The sequence below is a fragment of the Schistocerca nitens genome, chromosome 5, assembly GCF_023898315.1.
Source record: "Schistocerca nitens isolate TAMUIC-IGC-003100 chromosome 5, iqSchNite1.1, whole genome shotgun sequence".
Taxonomy (NCBI): domain Eukaryota; kingdom Metazoa; phylum Arthropoda; class Insecta; order Orthoptera; family Acrididae; genus Schistocerca; species Schistocerca nitens.
This window is the reverse complement of record NC_064618.1, coordinates 541,614,450-541,633,963: the sequence shown is the minus strand read 5'-3', so window position 1 is coordinate 541,633,963 and position 19,514 is coordinate 541,614,450. Positions and strand designations below refer to the sequence as shown.

The following is a 19,514-nucleotide window of genomic DNA, read 5'->3' as shown; positions in this document are numbered from 1 at the left end:
TAGCAGTTGAAAACAAATAAGAAAAGTCCTTCTTGAAAATAAAGGAATGACTTCTCTGACAACTTGGAAAGCAACGCACGTAAATCCCTGCGTGGGACTACCTTCTGAAAAAGTTCTCTTGCGAAAGAAACAGACTATCGTCTTAGACATCAACAGTAGGCATCTCACTGTTTATGACATCAATCTCCTGAACTATGTGTCTTACGATGGTATAATATTGTAAGTACTTTCAACGGCATATGTTATGAGGCAATTTTTCACACATATCATTGTTTGTGTTGTTGTATCTCCTGACCTATGTGTCATATAATGATACAATTGTACAGTTATATTGAATACTGTACATACATGCTGTCTGCAAAATGTGTGCCCGCATCTCGTGGTCGTGCGGTAGCGTTCTCGCTTCCCACGCCCGGGTTCCCGGGTTCGATTACCGGCGGGGTCAGGGATTTTCTCTGCCTCGTGATGGCTGGGTGTTGTGTGATGTCCTTAGGTTAGTTAGGTTTAAGTAGTTCTAAGTTCTAGGGGACTGATGACCATAGCTGTTAAGTCCCATAGTGCTCAGAGCCATTTGAACCTTTTTTGCAAAACGTGTCGTGAATGCAGATAGTAATGAAGAAGTAATAAATTATGACGTCGTACAGTACTTGTACTGCAAGAACAGCATGAAAAGCAGAAAGTAGTAAGCGATGAACTTTTTTCCTGTCCTCATTTTGTAGGAGTTGTCAGCGAGAAAAAAATCCGTAAAGGTTTGAAATTATGTGTAAAGTCTGTCGTAAGTCGCTAGTGCTCTCATTGTCAAATACTGACTGAATAAAATCTGAAAATTCACAGGCCTTGCCATCCATTCACAGGTAGGTGATTCTTATCCACCGGCCACTGTGGTCGAGCGGTTCTAGGCGCTTCAGTCCGGAACCATGCTGCTGCTACGGTCGCAGGTTCGAATCCTGCCTCAGACATGGCTGTGTGTGATATCCTTAGGGTAGTTAGGTTTAAGTAGCTTTAAGTCTAGGGTACTGATGCCCTCAGACGTTAAGTCCCATGGTGCTTAGAGCCATTTGAACCATTTTTTTTATTCTTATCCCACGCCGATTGTTGCCAGACAGTAAGGTTCAAGTGTACCATGTTTGGTTGAAATTGGTCCATTGGTTTGGGAGGAGATGTGAAACATACACACACACAAATTTTTATAGTATGGGTGGATCTTGTTGCTACCCAGTACAGGATGGCACCCAGTTGACTGAGGACTTCCGCTGTTATGGGTATTGTTAATGCCTAGGATTGCTGACGGAGTGCAGCATGGGCCAGCCATCACCGTGAAGCAAACTCCTCTGCCAGTCGCGCTTCTCCGTACTAATGTCTTCTACAACGCTTCCATGCTGGGGCGGCAGCTGCTCTTCCCGCTCCCCACATTGTTGGAAGGCAGCGGACCAGTGACATAGCAGGCAGTGATCCACTGCCTACGTGCTGGTGGTCAGCGAGCTGCTACACTGAGCCAGAGTTGGCCTGGTATAGTGGCGGCTCCAGGACATAACAACTTCAGTGAGGGCTGCCCCAGCATACATGCGAACTGCAGTCCTCGATCAGCACCCCATATGGTGGCCAGGCGACACAGCCATGATGATGATAAAGCTGTCATTGAAAGTCTCTTCGGGTTTGCTGCCGGGTCCTAAAATCAACTTGACCCGATATTTCGGCGATCCAACTGGTCGCCATCTTCAGGAAAATGCTGCTTCTGCTGATGAGTCCCGCTGAGAACTGCGGGGGAGGGAGGGGGGATCTGGCAGCAAACCCGAAGAGACTTTCAAGACTTACTACGCCGGGAAAGCCTACGTAATCATAAAGCTGTCATGCTCACAGAAGTGATTTTAGTATAAATGACTTGGGTGTATATAGTCTCCCGAACTGCACGATTGGCCAGCGGAGAGCATTTTGGCATGTGCACTAGCTGCTGCTGGCGTTGCAAGGGTTGTGACGCCTTGCTGCTTGAGTACTTCTACATTAACTATTTCCACATAGTAACAGGCTGGTCCACCTCACAACATTGCGACTGTTATTTTACTTATCAGAGAACACAATATCCGTGCTCTCTTTTGGCTGGTGCTATGAGGACAGGTCATGAATTCTGCTTGGGTAGCTCAGTTGGTAGAACACATACCGGTGAAAGGCAAAGGTCCCGAGTTCGAGTCTCGGTCTGGTACACACCTTTAATCTTCCAGGAAGCTTCATATCAGTGCACACTCCGCTGCAGAGTAAAAACTCCCACAAAATTCCGAGTAAATCCTGTACTTCATCTGGCGACAAATTTCCTATTTCAGATTCACCAGAGACGACATCTGCCCCATACACGACTGAGCACCTGGAATGCTTGCATAACATAAACCTGAGTGACGGTCGAATCCCAAAATAAAACTTCCACCCAGAATAATCTAAAATTAACCGTGTCGTTTTTACGAAAACACACCCCACCAAAAGATCTGTGCTCAAACCCTCCGCCACGAACCCATCAATAGGCCTAGAAAATCCTTTAATCTTACAAAACACTCTCAACAATCCCAGCAAGGAAAGCACTTGACCGTTCATTGTTCGACAGGTCTTAGACACAGGTTTGATATTGCGGAATTTATGGGTATGTCGGTGCCGAGAATACCACTCGCAGCTTAACAAGAAAGCTACTGCCAGAATCCAACAGGACGCCTAGGATCTCATGACTGATGCTTACATAGACGTGGGGGTGCGAATCACCGGTCATCACCCTCACCCTATTGTACATATATGGCAAGACGAACACTAGGCGCCCAGCCTTCCTTCTCTGGCGTCAAATGTCCGAACGTTTCTTCCGGGAAGAACGGTACTGAAGGGCTAAATGACCTGGCAACCCACAACAACAACGACTTGTCTTAGCGGTACCAATGTTTCTGACGGAACACTTACTTTCGTTGGACCGGTCCAGTGCTTGCACCTCGCGCTCTCGCCTTTGATCAGCCTGTTCGACCCCTTCCCCCTGCTGACCAACTGCTCTAAATCCCTATAATTACGAGGCTTCTCTGAGAACAAAACACGGCAACGATCGGCCGGCTTTATCCCTTGTAAGATGTTGGAAACCGTCTCAGATTCGGGCAAATTCAAGTCAAATGCAATTGTCGCCTTACATATGTCGCTGACATACTCAATGAACGACTCTTGTGCATGTTGTGGGCATCGCTGCTCCACCAGAGTGACTCTCACCACCTCGGCCGAGGAATAGCGACACGACGGATATAAAAGTCGCAAAATCCTGAGGCATCTCAAACACTGTGACCTGCCTTTCCACGTCTAACAGTAAACCGAATAAATTTCGTTAGCTGTTGCAAAGTGTCAATAACAAGGAACTCTGCTCTGTCAAATACAGTGAAAAGAGGGTTAGATAATTTAGCAAAGTAGGACAACACATTATCCGAATAGCTACTAATATTTTCTGTCCAGAAAGCTTCCCTCCCCACTCAACCCTGGCCTATCACCCCACTCTGAGACAAATAACCTAAGCTGCATCTGCATCACAAGCACTCGCAGTTCACTTACAGTCGACTTCACTTTCCAATCAGACACTATGAAATCCATATCCTCGATACGGGCAAACCAGTGAGCAGGTGAACTTGAGCTCGATAGACCTGCATGGGGTGGACTACTATCTTCCAGGAAGCCTACATTTTTCTCTAAATTGGAGAGGGAAGTGACACCAAATTCAACAGCAGCTCTCACCTGGACAATTTGGGCCGCTGTCATCTGTACCGGACTTAACGCTGCTCTGCACATTTGCGAGGAGAATTCGGCGACATCCCCCTCCTCGGACTGCCCACGAATACAAATTTCGTAGCGTAGCTGTTCCATCTTGATGCAACGCACTACCAATATCCCTCGAACCCCCATAATATGAGAGAGCACACCTGAAAGTATACAACAAAGATATATTCTGGCAAAATACAAAAATAAAAAACACTGTTATAACTGTTCTGGGAGAAAATTTATTATCGACCTTCAAGTCGCAAATGATGCTCAATTCAAAAGTTAATAGATCCCACCTCCAAAGGCAACCACGCTCTGCCTTCCATTTTGGTACACGGCTTCCGTGCCTGGTTGCCTATAGATCAGAAGGTCTGGCACAATAGAGTCTTGAACATCATTCGTGATCCAACCAGTTTTTAATTGCTTTTATTAACCACTGTATTCAGACAAGTTAATACAAAACATTGATCTTTCTTTTGATACAACTAACTCTATTTGTGATCAAATATCAAAGAGTCACACAAATGGCTGCTTTACGGTAAATTACAACAATATTTACCCTTGATTTAAAATAAATTATTTAAAGACGTTACTTGTCTGAGCAGATTATAAAATTTCAATGCTTGCTTTAAGATATGTTACTAGAAAGTATTAATTCTGGTTTTAGAACAAATTGTTCAGAGACATCAGGACTTATCTAAACGAAATATTAAATACCAGGACTTGGATTAGAGAAAATTAGCAGTAAAGGGACATATTAACAGGAGGGAAAACATTCACACATACAATAAACTCTGCTTATGAACAGGCCACTCAGTGGGTGATAACATGCTACCAAGCCTCCAGAAAATTCGGGACGTCACACAGACAGCCCCCCCCCCCCCCCCCTAGTACACACACTCCGCCTCCCCAGAACATAGACACAAACAGATCTTCACACACGAACATTTACTGACACTGCGGGTCCCGTCGAAAGATCCAGTCACCTTTAAGTGATTAAAGAGTTTCCTTTAAATTTCAGGTCAGAACAAACAGTTAACCTGGTGCTCATCCAAAGCTATGCAGAACCACGCAATAAGCCCACTGGTGTAACAGCTCCCGAAAGTGCAGAGCAAGTGGGAATTACTTCACTGACCAAACGAAAAGTGCTAAGTTATTTTACGACAAGGGAGCTACTTCGGTAAATCACTACAGCAGTCCGTAATTCCAGAGTTAGCGCCACATCCTTTCACACAACAAGGCAACACATTGTTATAATTACCTTAAAACAGCAGGAAGGTTCAGTAAACTTTTCTAAACTTAACAAAGCGAAACGTAGTAAATAAATGGCAGGTATTAAACATGGATGAATACCCCTCTCATAAAAAAATTGGAACAACATGCAGCCAAATAACAAGATCATACAGAGGTGATTGCTTTAAACGAAGGGGAAGCTCAGTGGTGTTGGTAAACTTAAACACGCCGATAAACACTCTAGAGAAAGAAACGATTGTTAATTCCTAATAGAATTTAAAAACACGGATGCTGGCATAATAGCTGATTAACCGATAAGACAACACAGTGGACTGGTTCACTCAAGCACCTTCGAAGAGCCCAATATATACTCCGTATAGAACAGGTGAAGACAATATTTAGGGCCTCCAGCGTGATTAAATAGAACTGGTGCAGCCACACGCAGCGCACAGTCAGGATATAAACGCGTTTACGTATCTGATCATCGCCAAAACAATAAACTAGCAGCAAAATTTCTTCAGGAGCTAAAGCATTAAGGAAACACATTTTAAAATACTTGCGCAGAAAAATACACAATCCGCACAGCAGTGGTGCTGAAAAAAAAGGAACACTAAAATTAAACACACGATATAAATGTACACATTAATGGCAGTCCGAGAGAGGAAGGCAGAACAGTAGTCGATATTCGACCGTTAAATATTTTACTATCAAATCCTCGAAATAATACGGGCTTGGAAGTAGGAATGACAGATAAGACTAACTGAGTTATGGAATAAATTTCAATCAGTAACAGCAAATACACTGTTAAAATGTCCCATGAGGAGGAGGTACACTTGAAAACGGCCTGGAGACATGGGAAGATCCCAGCTGGAATACATCACAGTCAGACAATGATTCCAAACTCAGTATTAGTTTGTTAGGCGCATTGAGGAGCAAGGATAGACTCGGAGCACAACGCTGAGCACAGACTTAAGTTCAAGAGAATCTTCCGAAACAGTCAACGTGGAGTGGAGTGAGGTACTACAGTACGTGGGAATGATGAGGTTCGTTCGAAATTCTCTGAGGTTGTAGGTACTACAACAATGAATACCAGAAGAGGCCATTGAGTTTAAGAGGAATGCAAATCTCTAAAAGGGGCACACACAGAAGTTGGTCAGATAAACATAGATACAATGGAGATACCAGCAAAGAAACCTTCGGTAACAGAAGAAATACATCAATCGATCGACACCCACATGTTGCGAAGTTTGGTTCAACTACGATGCAGTTGCTTCTTTCCCACAGAATTTCCATATTTTTGTGCCCTGAAAAAGGAAATTCGTGGCTGTCGATTTGTTTCAGACGAAGACGTGCACCCCTGGGTATAATTTTTTGATCCGTAGGCAACCACAAACATGTTTCCATGAAAGCATTCATCCTATTGTTTTCCAGTGGAGAAAAATATTACCAGTTACGGCGATTACTCTTGAAGAAATAAACAGTTCACTTTTTCCCATCTCTCTGTCTTTCATTTGACTGCCCCTTATATATTTCTTTAAATTTTCGTGTTTCCAGGACCAACAAAAATCTGAGACTCCCTTTCACCCCCGTAGATGCTTCATTCCGTAAAATCGTTTGTAAGTTACAGTCTACCTTAATACGCCTTTTACTAACGGTTAAGCTTAACAGAATTATTTCTCTATGGCAGACGACAATAAATAATGAACATTACCATCAATTTTCATGTACACTTTGTGATCAAAAGTATACGTACACCTGGCTGAAAATGACTTACAAGTTCGTGGCGCCCTCCTTCGGTAATGCTGGAATTCAGTATGGTGTTGGCCCACCCTTCACCTTGATCACAGCTTCCACTCTCGTAGGCGTACGTTCAGTCAGGTGCTGGAAGGTTTCTTGAGGAATGTCAGCCCATTCTTCACGGAGTGCTGCACTGAGGAGAGGTATCGAAGTCGGTCGGTGAGGCCTGGCACGAAGTCGGCGTTCCAAAACATCCCAAAGGTGTTCTATACGATTGAGGTCAGGATTCTGTGCAGGCCAGTCCCTTACAGGGACGTCATTGTCGTGTAATCACTCCGCCATAGGCCGTGCATTATGAACAGGTGCTCCATCGTGCTGAAAAATGCAATCGCCATCCTCGAATTGCTCTTCAACAGTGAGAAGCAAGAACGTGCTTAAAACATTAATGTCGGCCTGTGCTGTCATAGTGCTAAGGAAAACAACGAGGGATGCATGCCCCCTCCACGAAAAACACAACCTCACCATAACACCACCGCCTCCGAAGTTTACTGTTGGCCCTACACACGCTGACATATGAAGTTCACCCTGTATTCGCCACACCCACACCCTGCCTTTGGATCGCCACATTGTGTAGCGTGATTCGTCACTCCACACAACGTTTTTCCACTGTTCAATCGTCCAATGTTTACGCTCCTAACACCAAGCAAGGTGTCGTTTGCCCTTTACCAGCGTGATGTGCGACTTATGAGCAGCCGCTCGACCATGAAATCGAAGTTTTCTCACCTGCTCCCTAAATGGCATAGTACTTGCAGTAGATCCTGATGCAATTTGGAATGCCTGTGTGATGATCTCGATAGATGTCTGCCTACTACATTATGGCTCTCTTCAACTGCCGGCGGTCTCTGTCAGTCAACAGACGAGGTCGGCCTGTACGCGTTTGTGCTGTACGTGTCCCTTCACGTTTCCACTTCACTATCACATCGGTAACAGTGGACCTAGGGATGTTTAGGAGTGTGGAAATCTCGCGTACGGACATATGACACAAGTAACACCTAATCACCTGACTACTTTCGAAGTCCGTGAGTTCCGCGGAGCGCCCCATTCTACTCTCTCACGATATCTAATGACTACTAAGGTCGCTGATATGGAGTACCTGGCAGTAGGCGGCAGCACAATGCACCTAATATGAAAAAAGTGTGGTTTTGGGGGTGTCCGGATATTTCTGATCGCATAGTGTAGGTAGACCCGTGGCACAGGCTGGGCGTCGACTTGGCAAAAATCTTTGAACAATTTAACTGCTCTCCTCCTACGCCGTCTCCATTTCCTCCCTCCTCAGAGGCTGAATTTTGAAAAATCATTTCTTAGTGGACACCCACGTAAGACAACAGTTGTTTCCTCCAAACGTCATTTCTCTAGGATTAGTGGCTTAGGCTGTGCATTGTTTTATCAATCAATTAGTTTTTCCTTTAGCATACATTGGTAACCATAAGTAAGGACTAAGTATGTACGATGGTAAACCAATTAACAACACACACATCAAATATCGAATTTTTTAAAGTAATCCATGTTCAGTTTATAGAGCAAAGGAAAGACCAAATGTTTTCCGGGAGAAACCGATTACAGACAAAATTTTACGAACTTTCATAGCTGTAACTATTATTGAAGGTGCAATCAGTCGATACTTAGACCTCGATTCCGTAGACCCATAATCGCTTATGCTAGTAAAGTGTAATAGTTTTTCTGTAGCTGCTAACTTTTATGTACAAACAATTGGAAATAGCTTCTTAGTGGCAACATAGATAACAATAAACTCATGTAATGTGAAGTGCATTTGCATCTGAAGTGAAATCTGCCACGTTGAAAATGGGTGGACATTGTTCCTGTAAATATATTCACTAGTTGTTACCGACTTAGTCATAGTCAAGCTTTAAATTGTGGTATGCCACCGGCGCACCCTCTGTTTGCAGGCGGATGTAACACAGTGGGTGCTGGAAGGGCCCTGCAATGCAATTTGCTTCTTATTTTGTTTCTTGTCCGTCATTTTTTTGTACTTACGCATTTTATAATGTGTGTGGACAACTGTGAGACTTTGATTGACCTGTTACGCTAGTGTCTCACAGTTTATTTGAAGAGATTTACCGGTATTTGCTTTTAAAATTCTGGTATAACGTTCTAACGTCATAATTAGGTGTTTCCGAAAACTAGAATGATTTACCCACTGAAAGAAGATAACAAAAAGAATCAGGCGAGTTAAACAAGTCTCCTGGCGTTGGCTGTGGGATTCTAACTTACAGTTCGTTTTTTTTCGTTTTGATTTCTACAAACTATGTACAGTGTGAGTGATTGGTACGCTTCTGCTTGTGGTTCAATGAAGATAACCACGCGACACATCCCAGAGGACATATCCGACTAACCCTGCAGTCCAGAACTGCAGCATTATCCGTCGTCCCTCGCAGAAGACTGGCTCACTCCTAGCAAGTGCGGCCACTCGTTGATCTTCTTGTGATCTTGCCTGAGGGAGGAGTAACACCTCGTGATCTGAAGAGTCCCTAATTTAAGGGTTATCTTACAATTATACTTCAGTTTGGAGCAGATGAGATTATAGGTCCTATCTGACAGTTTCTCAGTCCACAACATTTCCCATCTGTCACTTAAGCCTCCAAGAGTGCAAGCAAAAATCCTAGGTTCACCGCAATGTGCCACCTTCACTGAAGAACTAGTTGAAGCGGAAAAGCCACACTTTGTCAACTGTACTTCAGTACTGGCGTTCAAGTGCCCATTGCAGACTTAAGATTTCTGGACAAAGGTAGCCGATCAAACGGTATCTGTGCTAGAAGTCCAGGGTTCAGTAGACGGCGTCATACCACTGACGCACAAAGGAGCCGAACCGTTTATTTGTCCAGCTTTTCGGCCGTCACATTATCAAAGTGGCGCTTGTCCCACTTTGTAACCAAAGAGCGTGATTCGGTAATCGCTTGCTGCAGAGTACAGCCAACTTGGACTTGCTGATGTTGCAATGGCAACACTGTAGTAGCAGCTTGCCCTTGATCAGCCCACAGAGCGGGATGATGCTGTGACTGCATTACGCCTATACTGTTTATCATGGGCATAGTACTTTCAACAAACATTACTTAACTTTTCTACCATTTAGAAAATTTCAAACTAAAAATTGTTGAACACTTCGAATCAATGGAAAGATGTAGGAGCTACTCCGAATCAGCGTGTATCTAGATGATTAGGATTTCTACTATCTGCAACTTCTGTAATAGCCACCACTGTGCATTCGTGTTGTTACCATGTGATCTCGTTATTTGGTCTTACAAGGTATATAACGTGAGTGCAGTTACTAAACACTACACTGAGGTCACAAAAAGCCATGGCATACCTCCTAATATCGTGTCGCACTTCTTTTTCCCGACGTTGTGCAGCAACTGGACGTGGCACGGACTCAACAAGGCGTTGGAAGTTCCCTGATGAAATAATGAGCCATGCTGCCTCTGTATCCAACCATAAATTTGAAAGGGTTGCCGGTGCTGGATTTTGTGCACAAACTGAGCTCTAGAACACATGTTCGATGGGATTCATGTCGAGCAATCTGGATGGCCATATTCTTCCCTCGAATTGTCCAGAATGTTTTTCAGCAGCCTGGAATAGCCGCGTGGTCTAGGGGCCTCTTGTCACGGTTCGCGCGGCTCCCCCGTCGGAGGTTCGAGTCCTCCTTTGGGCATAGTTGTGTGTGTTGTCCTTAGCGTAAGTTACATTAAGTAATGTGTAAACCTAGTGCAAGCCTAGGGTCCCATTGGACCTTACCACAAATTTCCAATTTTCCAAATGTTCTTCAAAACAATGGGGAACAGTTGCGGCCCGGTGACATAACGCATCGTTTTTTGGGATCGTTAAGACCATGAATGGTTAAAAATTGTCTACAGTAGTCTGCTGCCATAGCCCATTAATGCCAAATGTCACCGCACTGTCGGAGCGGATACAGTCATTATACGTCCCACATGGATTTCCGCGGTTATTTCACGCAGCGTTGCTTGTCTGTTAGCACTGACCACTCTACGCAAACGTAGCAGCTTTCGATACTTAAGTGAAGGCCGTCGGCCACTGTGTCGTTCGTGGTGAGAGGTGCCTGAAATATGGTATTCTCGGTACACTGTGGATCTCGGGATATTGATTTCCGAAACGGAATGCCCCATGCGCCTAGCTTCAGTTACCATTTCGCGTACAAATTCTGTTGACTCTCTTACTGCGGCCATAGTCACGTCGGAAACCTTTTCACATGAAGCATCCGAGTATAAATGACAGCCCTTTATACCTTATGTACGTGATACTACCGCCATCTGTATATGTGCATATCGCTATCCCATTACGTAATCTCAGAGTCTGTAGGACCATGCTGAATGTCGAGTGTTTGCGTGCTTCGCTTGACAAACACTGAAACATGGTCAGGTGTATCTGCACGGTTGACTGAACTGTGCAACATCCAGGCAAGAGGTGAATTTGATTGTAACATTCGCCCAATTTTGCACAATTGGACTATGAGGGAAATCATAATCGCCGTAAAGGTTCTGGTCGAGCTTATCTGACCACAACAAGGAAAGACTGCACTAGCGGACACCAAGAACGTCGTGACCTTTTCACATCTGCACTTGTCGTCCGGGCATAGGTACTGGACTCATTACAACAACCTGCGCCATCGGTTGGACACTGACAGACGCCGCGATTGTTAATTGAATAACTTAACGTAACATTACAACACAAACGGCTGCCTTTGGAGTGGTGTTAGACTAGGAAAGCATGGACTGCTGATGACTAGAGCCACATCGTTTTTAGAAAGGGATCTCGGTTCGGCAGTAACGCAAATGAACGTCATCCGCAATTATGACTGTACCGAGAAGAAAGGACACATTCTGTTAGTGTTTGGAGAGACATACTGTCCAGTGTTATCAGTAGACCCATCGAATTTGACTTCATGTTACGTCCGATAGCTATACAGACATCCTCACAGCATAGCATTACGTCAAAGAAGTGCTGTGTCTCCATTTGTTGTCTCTCATGATGCAGTATGCTAGTACCATTTTTCAACAAGACAACACTCGTTCTCACATGGTGATTGTCTGAACTTATTTCGTGGCGATTAGTTAGTGCACTGGCCAGCAAGATTCCTCAGTCTGTCGCCAATACAGCTTGCACGAGAGACACTCGGTCGTCAACGCCATCACAGTGCCAGTATCGACAGCCAGTTACAACTGTTGTGAGCCAATTTATGCTAGACGAGGAGCAAATGTCTGCATGCTGTCTTCTCAGATCAAAAAATTTGCGCACACATTCAGGCAAGGTACCAACAGTGTGCCTATAGAACCCATTTCGTCATTTAATTTAGTTTTGTAGTCACATAACTTCTCAATACGCAAAGTTTCGTTTCAGTTGCTCCCTGCACGTGATAAAACAATTGGTGACGAACAGTTTTGTCAAAATGCTGATTATTCAAGGGTTTCGTGCCTCGAACGGCAAAAACGGAACCGTTTTAAGATGACTTCGTTGTCTGTCTCTCCGTCTGTCTGTCTGTCCAAGTGTTCAGAACCCTTTTTCTGAAGAATGGGTAGACATAAGAAGTTGAAAATTATGTCACGTATTGCGGTCTACAGTCCTCGGCAATGGAAAAAAGATATGCTTCTCCGTCAATGCAATCAAGAGATACGGCCATTTATGTCACATATTTTGATACTCGCAAACTCATCATCAAAACCTACAAGGTACTTCCTGTTGACCTAGGATCATGAAATTTTGCAATAAGCAACTTTTTACAACTACAAACAAAAGGGCAAATCTAAAAGTATTAATTTCTAACTGTATCAAACAAAAAAATAATTTTTCGTCATTTGTTATCAGACTACCTGTCTGTCCGTCCGTGAGTCAAGACCCGTTTTTCTCAGGAACTATTTGTTATATCAAGTTGAAATTTGTGTCACCTGCTGAGGTCTATAATCCTTTGGCGGTGTGAAAATATTAAGCTTCTAACACAATGCAATCAAAAGATACAGCCGCGTATGACGTACGCTTTCATACTCGCAAACTCACTCATCAAACCTTCAGTATGACGAAATAACATGTAGTTCCGGGAGAAGAAAGGTTTCATTGTACAAATAGGGAAGAAAAATCAGAAAATCGTTAATTAGAAATTATATCACACACAAAAATATTTCTTTTGTCTTTTGTTATCCGACTTGAAATTGAAACGTTCTCGAATCGCCGGGACCGATATTTTGCCAGCATTAGTGTCGATAAAAGGAAAGAGTAGTCGACATTCCCAATTCCTGTAATTCATGAACTGCTTGTATGCAAAATTAAGTTGGTACGGAAGCCTCAGTGCGTGAGTCCTACACTCTCCTGGCCAGTTTGCTTTTTCTAAAGAACGATAGGCAGTGTTTTTGTCTTTTCCTTTCTGTTGGCGTAAAGCACCCCTCAGTATAAGAACAAAATGAGACGTGTGGTGGCTTTTGGCTAAATCCGGATATGGCCTCCACAACGAAGGGTGGCTGGCAAGAGACTGACCCAGTGACGTGTGTGACGGGCTGGCCTGCCTCTCCGTTAGAAACTCGGAGTGCCCCACAGTGGCTCTTGTCTGCTGCTGCCTCCGGCGGGTGATTGGCGGCGTCCAGTGGAGGCGGATGGGAAGGGACCACCCACTCTTGATGCTCCACCCTCTGCATTCGTGCGTCACTGCTTGTCCCCTGTACACCGTCTCGAAATAATTCCTCGAAAAATAAACCGATGAGGTCGATGGCAGCGCGAGACATTAAAAATGATGGCGAAGAAAGACTACACTCTATCCACTCAGGCCAACAGCGCAGTCACGAGCTTGCGACACAGACTTTCCCTTTTTCTTACAGTAAAAGACATATACAAGGTGTTTTTTCCACGGTGTACAAACTCTAGGCGTTGATAGATGAGAGGATACGAAACAAAAAGGTCTAATGAATTTACGTCCGGAAATGCATGGTTTCGATGCTAAAACCACTTATTCAATCATGCTTTTTTACAAAGACTGCCCTCAGTACAATGCAGTCACAGTTACAGTACGCGCATTGTTTCCTAGTAGAGGGTGGCACTGTTCCTCATACGTTCTCATACGGAATGTGTGGGCCGGGATTATTGGCGACTGTATTTTGGGACCAGTTTTCTTCCCACGTTGCCTAACAGTCCGGAACTAGCGGCGTTTCTTGCAGGTGATTTTGCCTCCGCTGCTGGAAGAGGCGCCAGTGATTATTAGAAGGGTTTTATGGCTTCTATATGACCGTGCTCAAACTCACTTCGCCGTTAACCTCCAGGCGCATCTCAATCGTATCTTCCCTAGTCAATGGATCGTACGAGGGGTCCAGTTGCATGGCCTGATTTTCCGCCGGATGGCCGTGAAATTTCTTGTTATGAAGCCAACTCAAAAGTATCGAGTATGGCGGAGCCCATTCCAGATGTGGAGACACTGGAGCAGCGTATTCGTCCTGCCTTTGAACTGTTCGGATGCAGTCTGACCGATGTGAACGTGTCAGACAGAACATGCTACGGCGCGTACACGCATGCCTTCAGGCACATGGAAACCATATTCAGCACATGCTGTAACTGTAGCTGCATGGTACAGCGCGTATTAGACCGTAGTCTCTGTAACAACGTATGATTGAATAAATGGTCTCTAGCATGGAAAACATGCATTTCCGGATATTAGACCTTTTTTGTTCTGCATCGTTTCATCGATCGATCCCTAGAGTTTGTACACGATCGAGAAAATCATCCTGTAATTTATGACTGATGCAGAATTACGTATTTTCATTCTAATTCGTAGTCGCAGCCCTCAAAATAGAATCCTTAATAAGCATAACATGTAAATATTCTCGTGTTGCAGTCTGCAGCCAGTTCTCGAGGGGAGTGTTCGCGCTGCTGGGAGCCGTCAGCCCGGACTCCTTCGACACGCTGCACTCCTACAGCAACACCTTCCAGATGCCTTTCGTCACTCCGTGGTTTCCTGAGAACGTAAGTTTAAGATATTCCACCTTTAAAAAGTACCAAGCATCGGCTTTACCTTCTGTTTCCAAGCTCTAAAAGACCTTTAATTTAATGCTAAAATCATAATAGTAATTTACACTGCTCAAAAGAATGAGGGGTACATGGTTTTGAGTGTCTGCCATACTTCAGTGAGCAATAACTGAAGAGTGGTCATGTTACCAAATAAAACCTTTATCTTTCACAAATGAAGTACGCAACAACACATCATTACAACCTCGTTTACATAAAAAGAGCTGAAAAGTCCGACAGGTGCCGAAAACGAAGTGGAAATAATCATTCATCCCGTCATCCTGGGTACTTTTCATTGGATTTTGAGAGCTGCAATAACGTGCAGCCCCTCTGTGACCGTTTATCACTCCCTAAAAGTCTACACACGTTACGTAGTGGCATCCGTTCCCATTCTCCAATGAGATCCCATGTAAGTTTTTGGACAATCTGTGGTGGAACAGAGCGACCACGAACAAGTGTGTCAAGCATCTCCCACTTACGCGCAAACGGGTTTAGGCCGAGACTCACAGCCGGCCATTCCATTACTTCAATGTCCAGGCTTCGCAAGATACCGCTGTTGACGCCCGCCACACAGGCCCTGGTATTAGAAGGAATTCAGAGCCACTGCCTTACGCAGCAGCCACCACATGGTCCAACACGATCTGTTCGATGTACTGCGTGGCGGAAAGGCGAATGTGGACAACGACAAAGGTGTTATGGCCGTCAACACTGAAGCCTCCCCACTACGTCACACAACCTTGGAAAGCTGTCGATTTCCTGGACAGAATTTGGCAGACACCACTCATCACGGGTCTCTGCACACGAACATGGCCATTACCTTGCGTCAGAGGACATCTGGACTCGTCTGTGAATTGTACGTTTCGACAGTGACGAAGTTGTCGGTTGACATGGGAATGCAGAACTGAAGGCGAGCTGTAAAATGGTGATGTGTCAAGCGGCGCACTCGAACAGGACGTCTAGGTCATAAAGTCCTTTCTCTTACTTGTTCAATGCAATCTGATCAAACACAGCGGCTCCAGTGGCCCGTCTGAGGTCGTCCTACAGTGCTCTGACGGTACCCGTACGACGCAGCAAGGCAGAGATTGTCAGATATTGATCTTCAAGTAGGGTTGTAATGCGTCTGCGACCTTGTCCATCTCGCCTTCTGTATTGATCTGTCTCCCTGTAAGGTGTCCATAACGCATGGATGACACATGACAGGCACTGGAATCTGCAGCAACATGACCGAAAGCCCATCCTTCTTAGATCAAACAGTCCCCCCTTGTAACTATCATTGCATTAATATCTCGCATTGCTTGTGCTTGGTTGCGTACAACGTCCACAATAGGCAACTGCCATCTGGTCATCTCACTAGAAAACACCGGGACACCGGTACTCACTTCCTTCTGAAGGTTCAGCTCACGCCGTAATGGACAACATTTCCCGATGAATGGCGAATGATTTTAATTGTTGCCTATATTCACAGAGAACATCTCATGTAATGTAGTAGAACCTTAGGTACGGCACCTATCAAAATAGATTTAACGTACCGAATTTGCCGGTCGTTGTGGCCGAGCGGTTCTAGGCGCTTCAGTCTGGAACCGCGTGACCACTACGATCGCAGGTTCGAATCATGCCTCGGGCATGGATGTGTATGATGTCCTTAGGTTAGTTAGGTTTAAGTAGTACTAACTTCTAGGGGACTGGTGACCTCAGATGTTAACTCCCATAGTGCTCAGAGCCGTTAGAACCATTTTGTACCGAATTTCGATACACATGTTCCCCTAATTCTTTCAGCAGTGTACATAAACCGTGGGCTACAATGAATACAAATAATACCCAAAAGAAGGGTAAACTTACATCATCTTACCTTGTATAGAATGCCACACGAACCGAAGTCGACTCACTGACTCATTTTTTAGCCTCTTTCAGTGTTTGCTGTCTCTGGTCATGTTCTCATAAGGTCCCAGTGAGTCCAGATCGTTTCTGACTCCATCCTGCCACCTCAGCTTTGGTCTATCAAAGAGTCTCCTTCCTCCCTTGTGCATTTACTTCTTTGAAACACTGACGCTACTTTTCCTCGTTTCATTGCTTAGGATAAATTGCTATTTTGTGATGAAGCGCAAGATTATCTGCGTCTGACAACCAATAGCACAGAATTCGCGTCCACCTGCGCGGTGATATGGGGAGGGCGACAGCAACTCCTCTCGGCTATTCTTTGGAGCGGTGGTCAACCACGTCCCTCCCGGCGACACTTTGAAAACTGCCAATTTCGCCTTAACATTTGTCTTGAATCTTTGCTGCTGGGAGGTCGCAGATTTAGATGGAGCCGCGTGCTGCTTTCGTTGGTGAGATCGCACAATACTCTTGCCTAGGAAGCGCTTTGCTGTTATAAATTTCTGCTTTACCCTCATTCTGTTTCCGATACTTCTTTACAAACGGTAAAACAGCGCAGTCAGCTGTAGAAGATAAAAACTGTATGGGAAGACAAAAGATGCAATACAGGCAGTAGATATTTGACAACGTTGGGAGCAAGTGCTGTTCTGAAATGAAGAGGTTGACACAGGATATGAGGTCGTGGCGGGCCGCACGAAATTAGTCAGAAGACTCGTCAAAAAAACCACGCGTTTCACTTACGTCTCGTGTAAACCAGAGTTAGGTTTTTTGCGAATGTGTTTGAAACTCTTGCCAAAGCTCACAAGAATATTCATATTTTATAATTCGACCTCACATAACCCTTTCGTAAATACAGTGAAACTAAAACAGATCTCGTCCCTTCTTGAATAATTTTCCTGAGGTTTATTTCCATTTTTCTCGCTTGCTTTTCACCCAGACTTCCATATCTATATCAACCAGAGTTATGCATATGGACCTTTTTACTGTAATTTACTTTGGAAAACCACTACTGGCCATTAAAATTGCTACACCACGAAGATGACGTGCTACAGATGCGAAATTTAACCGACAGGGAGAAGATGCTGTGATATGCAAATGATTAGCTTTTCAGAGCATTCACACAAGGTTGGCGCCGGTGGCGACAACTGCAACGTGCTGACATGAGGAAAGTTTACAACCGATTTCGCATACACAAACAGGAGTTGATCGGCGTTGCCTGGTGAAATGTTGTTGTGATGCCTCGCGTAAGGAGGAGAAATTCTTACCATCACGTTTCCAACGTTGATAAAAGTCGGATTGTAGCCTATCGCGATTGCGGTTTATCGTATCGCGATTGCGGTTTATCGTATCGCGACATTGCTGCTCGCGTTGGTCGAGAACCAATGACTGTTAGCACATTATGGAATCGGTGGGTTCAGGAGGGTAATACGGAACGCCGTACTGGATCCCAACGGCCTCGTATCACTAGCAGTCGAGATGACAGGCATCTTATCCGCATGGCTGTAACGGATCGTGCGGCCACGTCTCGATCCCTGAGTCAGCAGATGGGGACGTTTGGAAGACAACAACCATCTGCACGAACAGATCGACGACGTTTGCAGCAGCATGGTCTACCAGCTCGGAGACCATGGCTGCAGTTACCCTTGACGCTGCATCACAGACAGGAGCGCCTGCGATGGTGTACTCAACGACGAACCTGGGTGAACGAATGGCAAAACGTCATTTCTTCGGATGAATCCAGGTTCTGTTTACAGCATCATAATGGTCGCATCCGTGTTTGGCGACATCGCGGTGAACGCACATTGGAAGCGTGTATTCGTCATGGCCATACTGGCATATCACCCGGCTTGATGGTATGGGGTGCCATTGGTTACACGTCTCGATCACCTCTTGTTCGCATTGACGGCACTTTGAACAGTGGACGTTACATCCCAAATGTGTTACGACCCGTGGCTCTACCCTTCATTCGATCGCTGCGAAACCCTACATTTCAGCAGGATAATGCACGACCTCATGTTGCAGTCCTCTCCGGGCCTTTCTGGATACAGAAAATGCTCGACTGCTGCTCTGACCAGCACATTCTCCAGATCTCTCAGCAACTGAAAACGTCTGATCAATGGTGGCCGAGCAACTGGCTCGTCACATTACGCCAGTCACTACTCTTGATGAACTGTGGTATCGTGTTGAAGCTGCATGGGCAGCTGTACCTGTACACGCCATTCAAGCTCTGTTTAACTCACTGCCCAGGAGTATCAAGCCCGTTATTACGGCCAGAGGTGGTTGTTCTGGTTACTGATTTCTCAGGCTCTATGCACCAAAATTACTCGAAAATGTAATCACATGTCAGTTCTAGTATAATATATTTGTCCAATGAATACCCATTTATCATCTGCATTTCTTCTTGGTGTCGCAATTTTAATGGCCAGTAGTGTATTTAAAAAAATTTTTTAAAATTTTTAATCGGACATAGATACATGTTTTATGTTATATTGAGGAGTCATAACGATACATAATAATGTGGATGGCTTACAGTTACCTCCACACAAGGTAAAACCAAAATATAAGAGTTGCGGAAATTCATTGTCTCACAACAAAAGAGGAACAATGACCAATTACGTATAAGGAATTGAGCAGCGTATAAACTAAAAACACAGTAGTTAAAAAAGGTGACCGAACAAATGGAGAAGTGTAATAATCAGTTACAGACATGACGCAGAAAGTATGACAGTAAAGTTTCAAAAATGGCTCTGAGCACTATGGGACTCAACTGTTGAGGTCATAAGTCCCCTAGAACTTAGAACTACTTAAACCTAACTAACCTAAGGACAGCA

General features: G+C 44.6%; 1 protein-coding gene across 1 annotated transcript in view; it reads left to right on the top strand.

The window, feature by feature from the left end:
• LOC126259553 (glutamate receptor 1-like) overlaps positions 1-19,514 on the top strand; it is a 412,783-nt gene that overhangs the window by 237,281 nt on the left and 155,988 nt on the right. Inside the window, exon 3 of the mRNA XM_049956438.1 lies at positions 14,639-14,766. Within this exon, the coding sequence (XP_049812395.1) occupies positions 14,639-14,766 (128 nt within the window). The remainder of the gene's footprint in view (positions 1-14,638; positions 14,767-19,514) is intronic.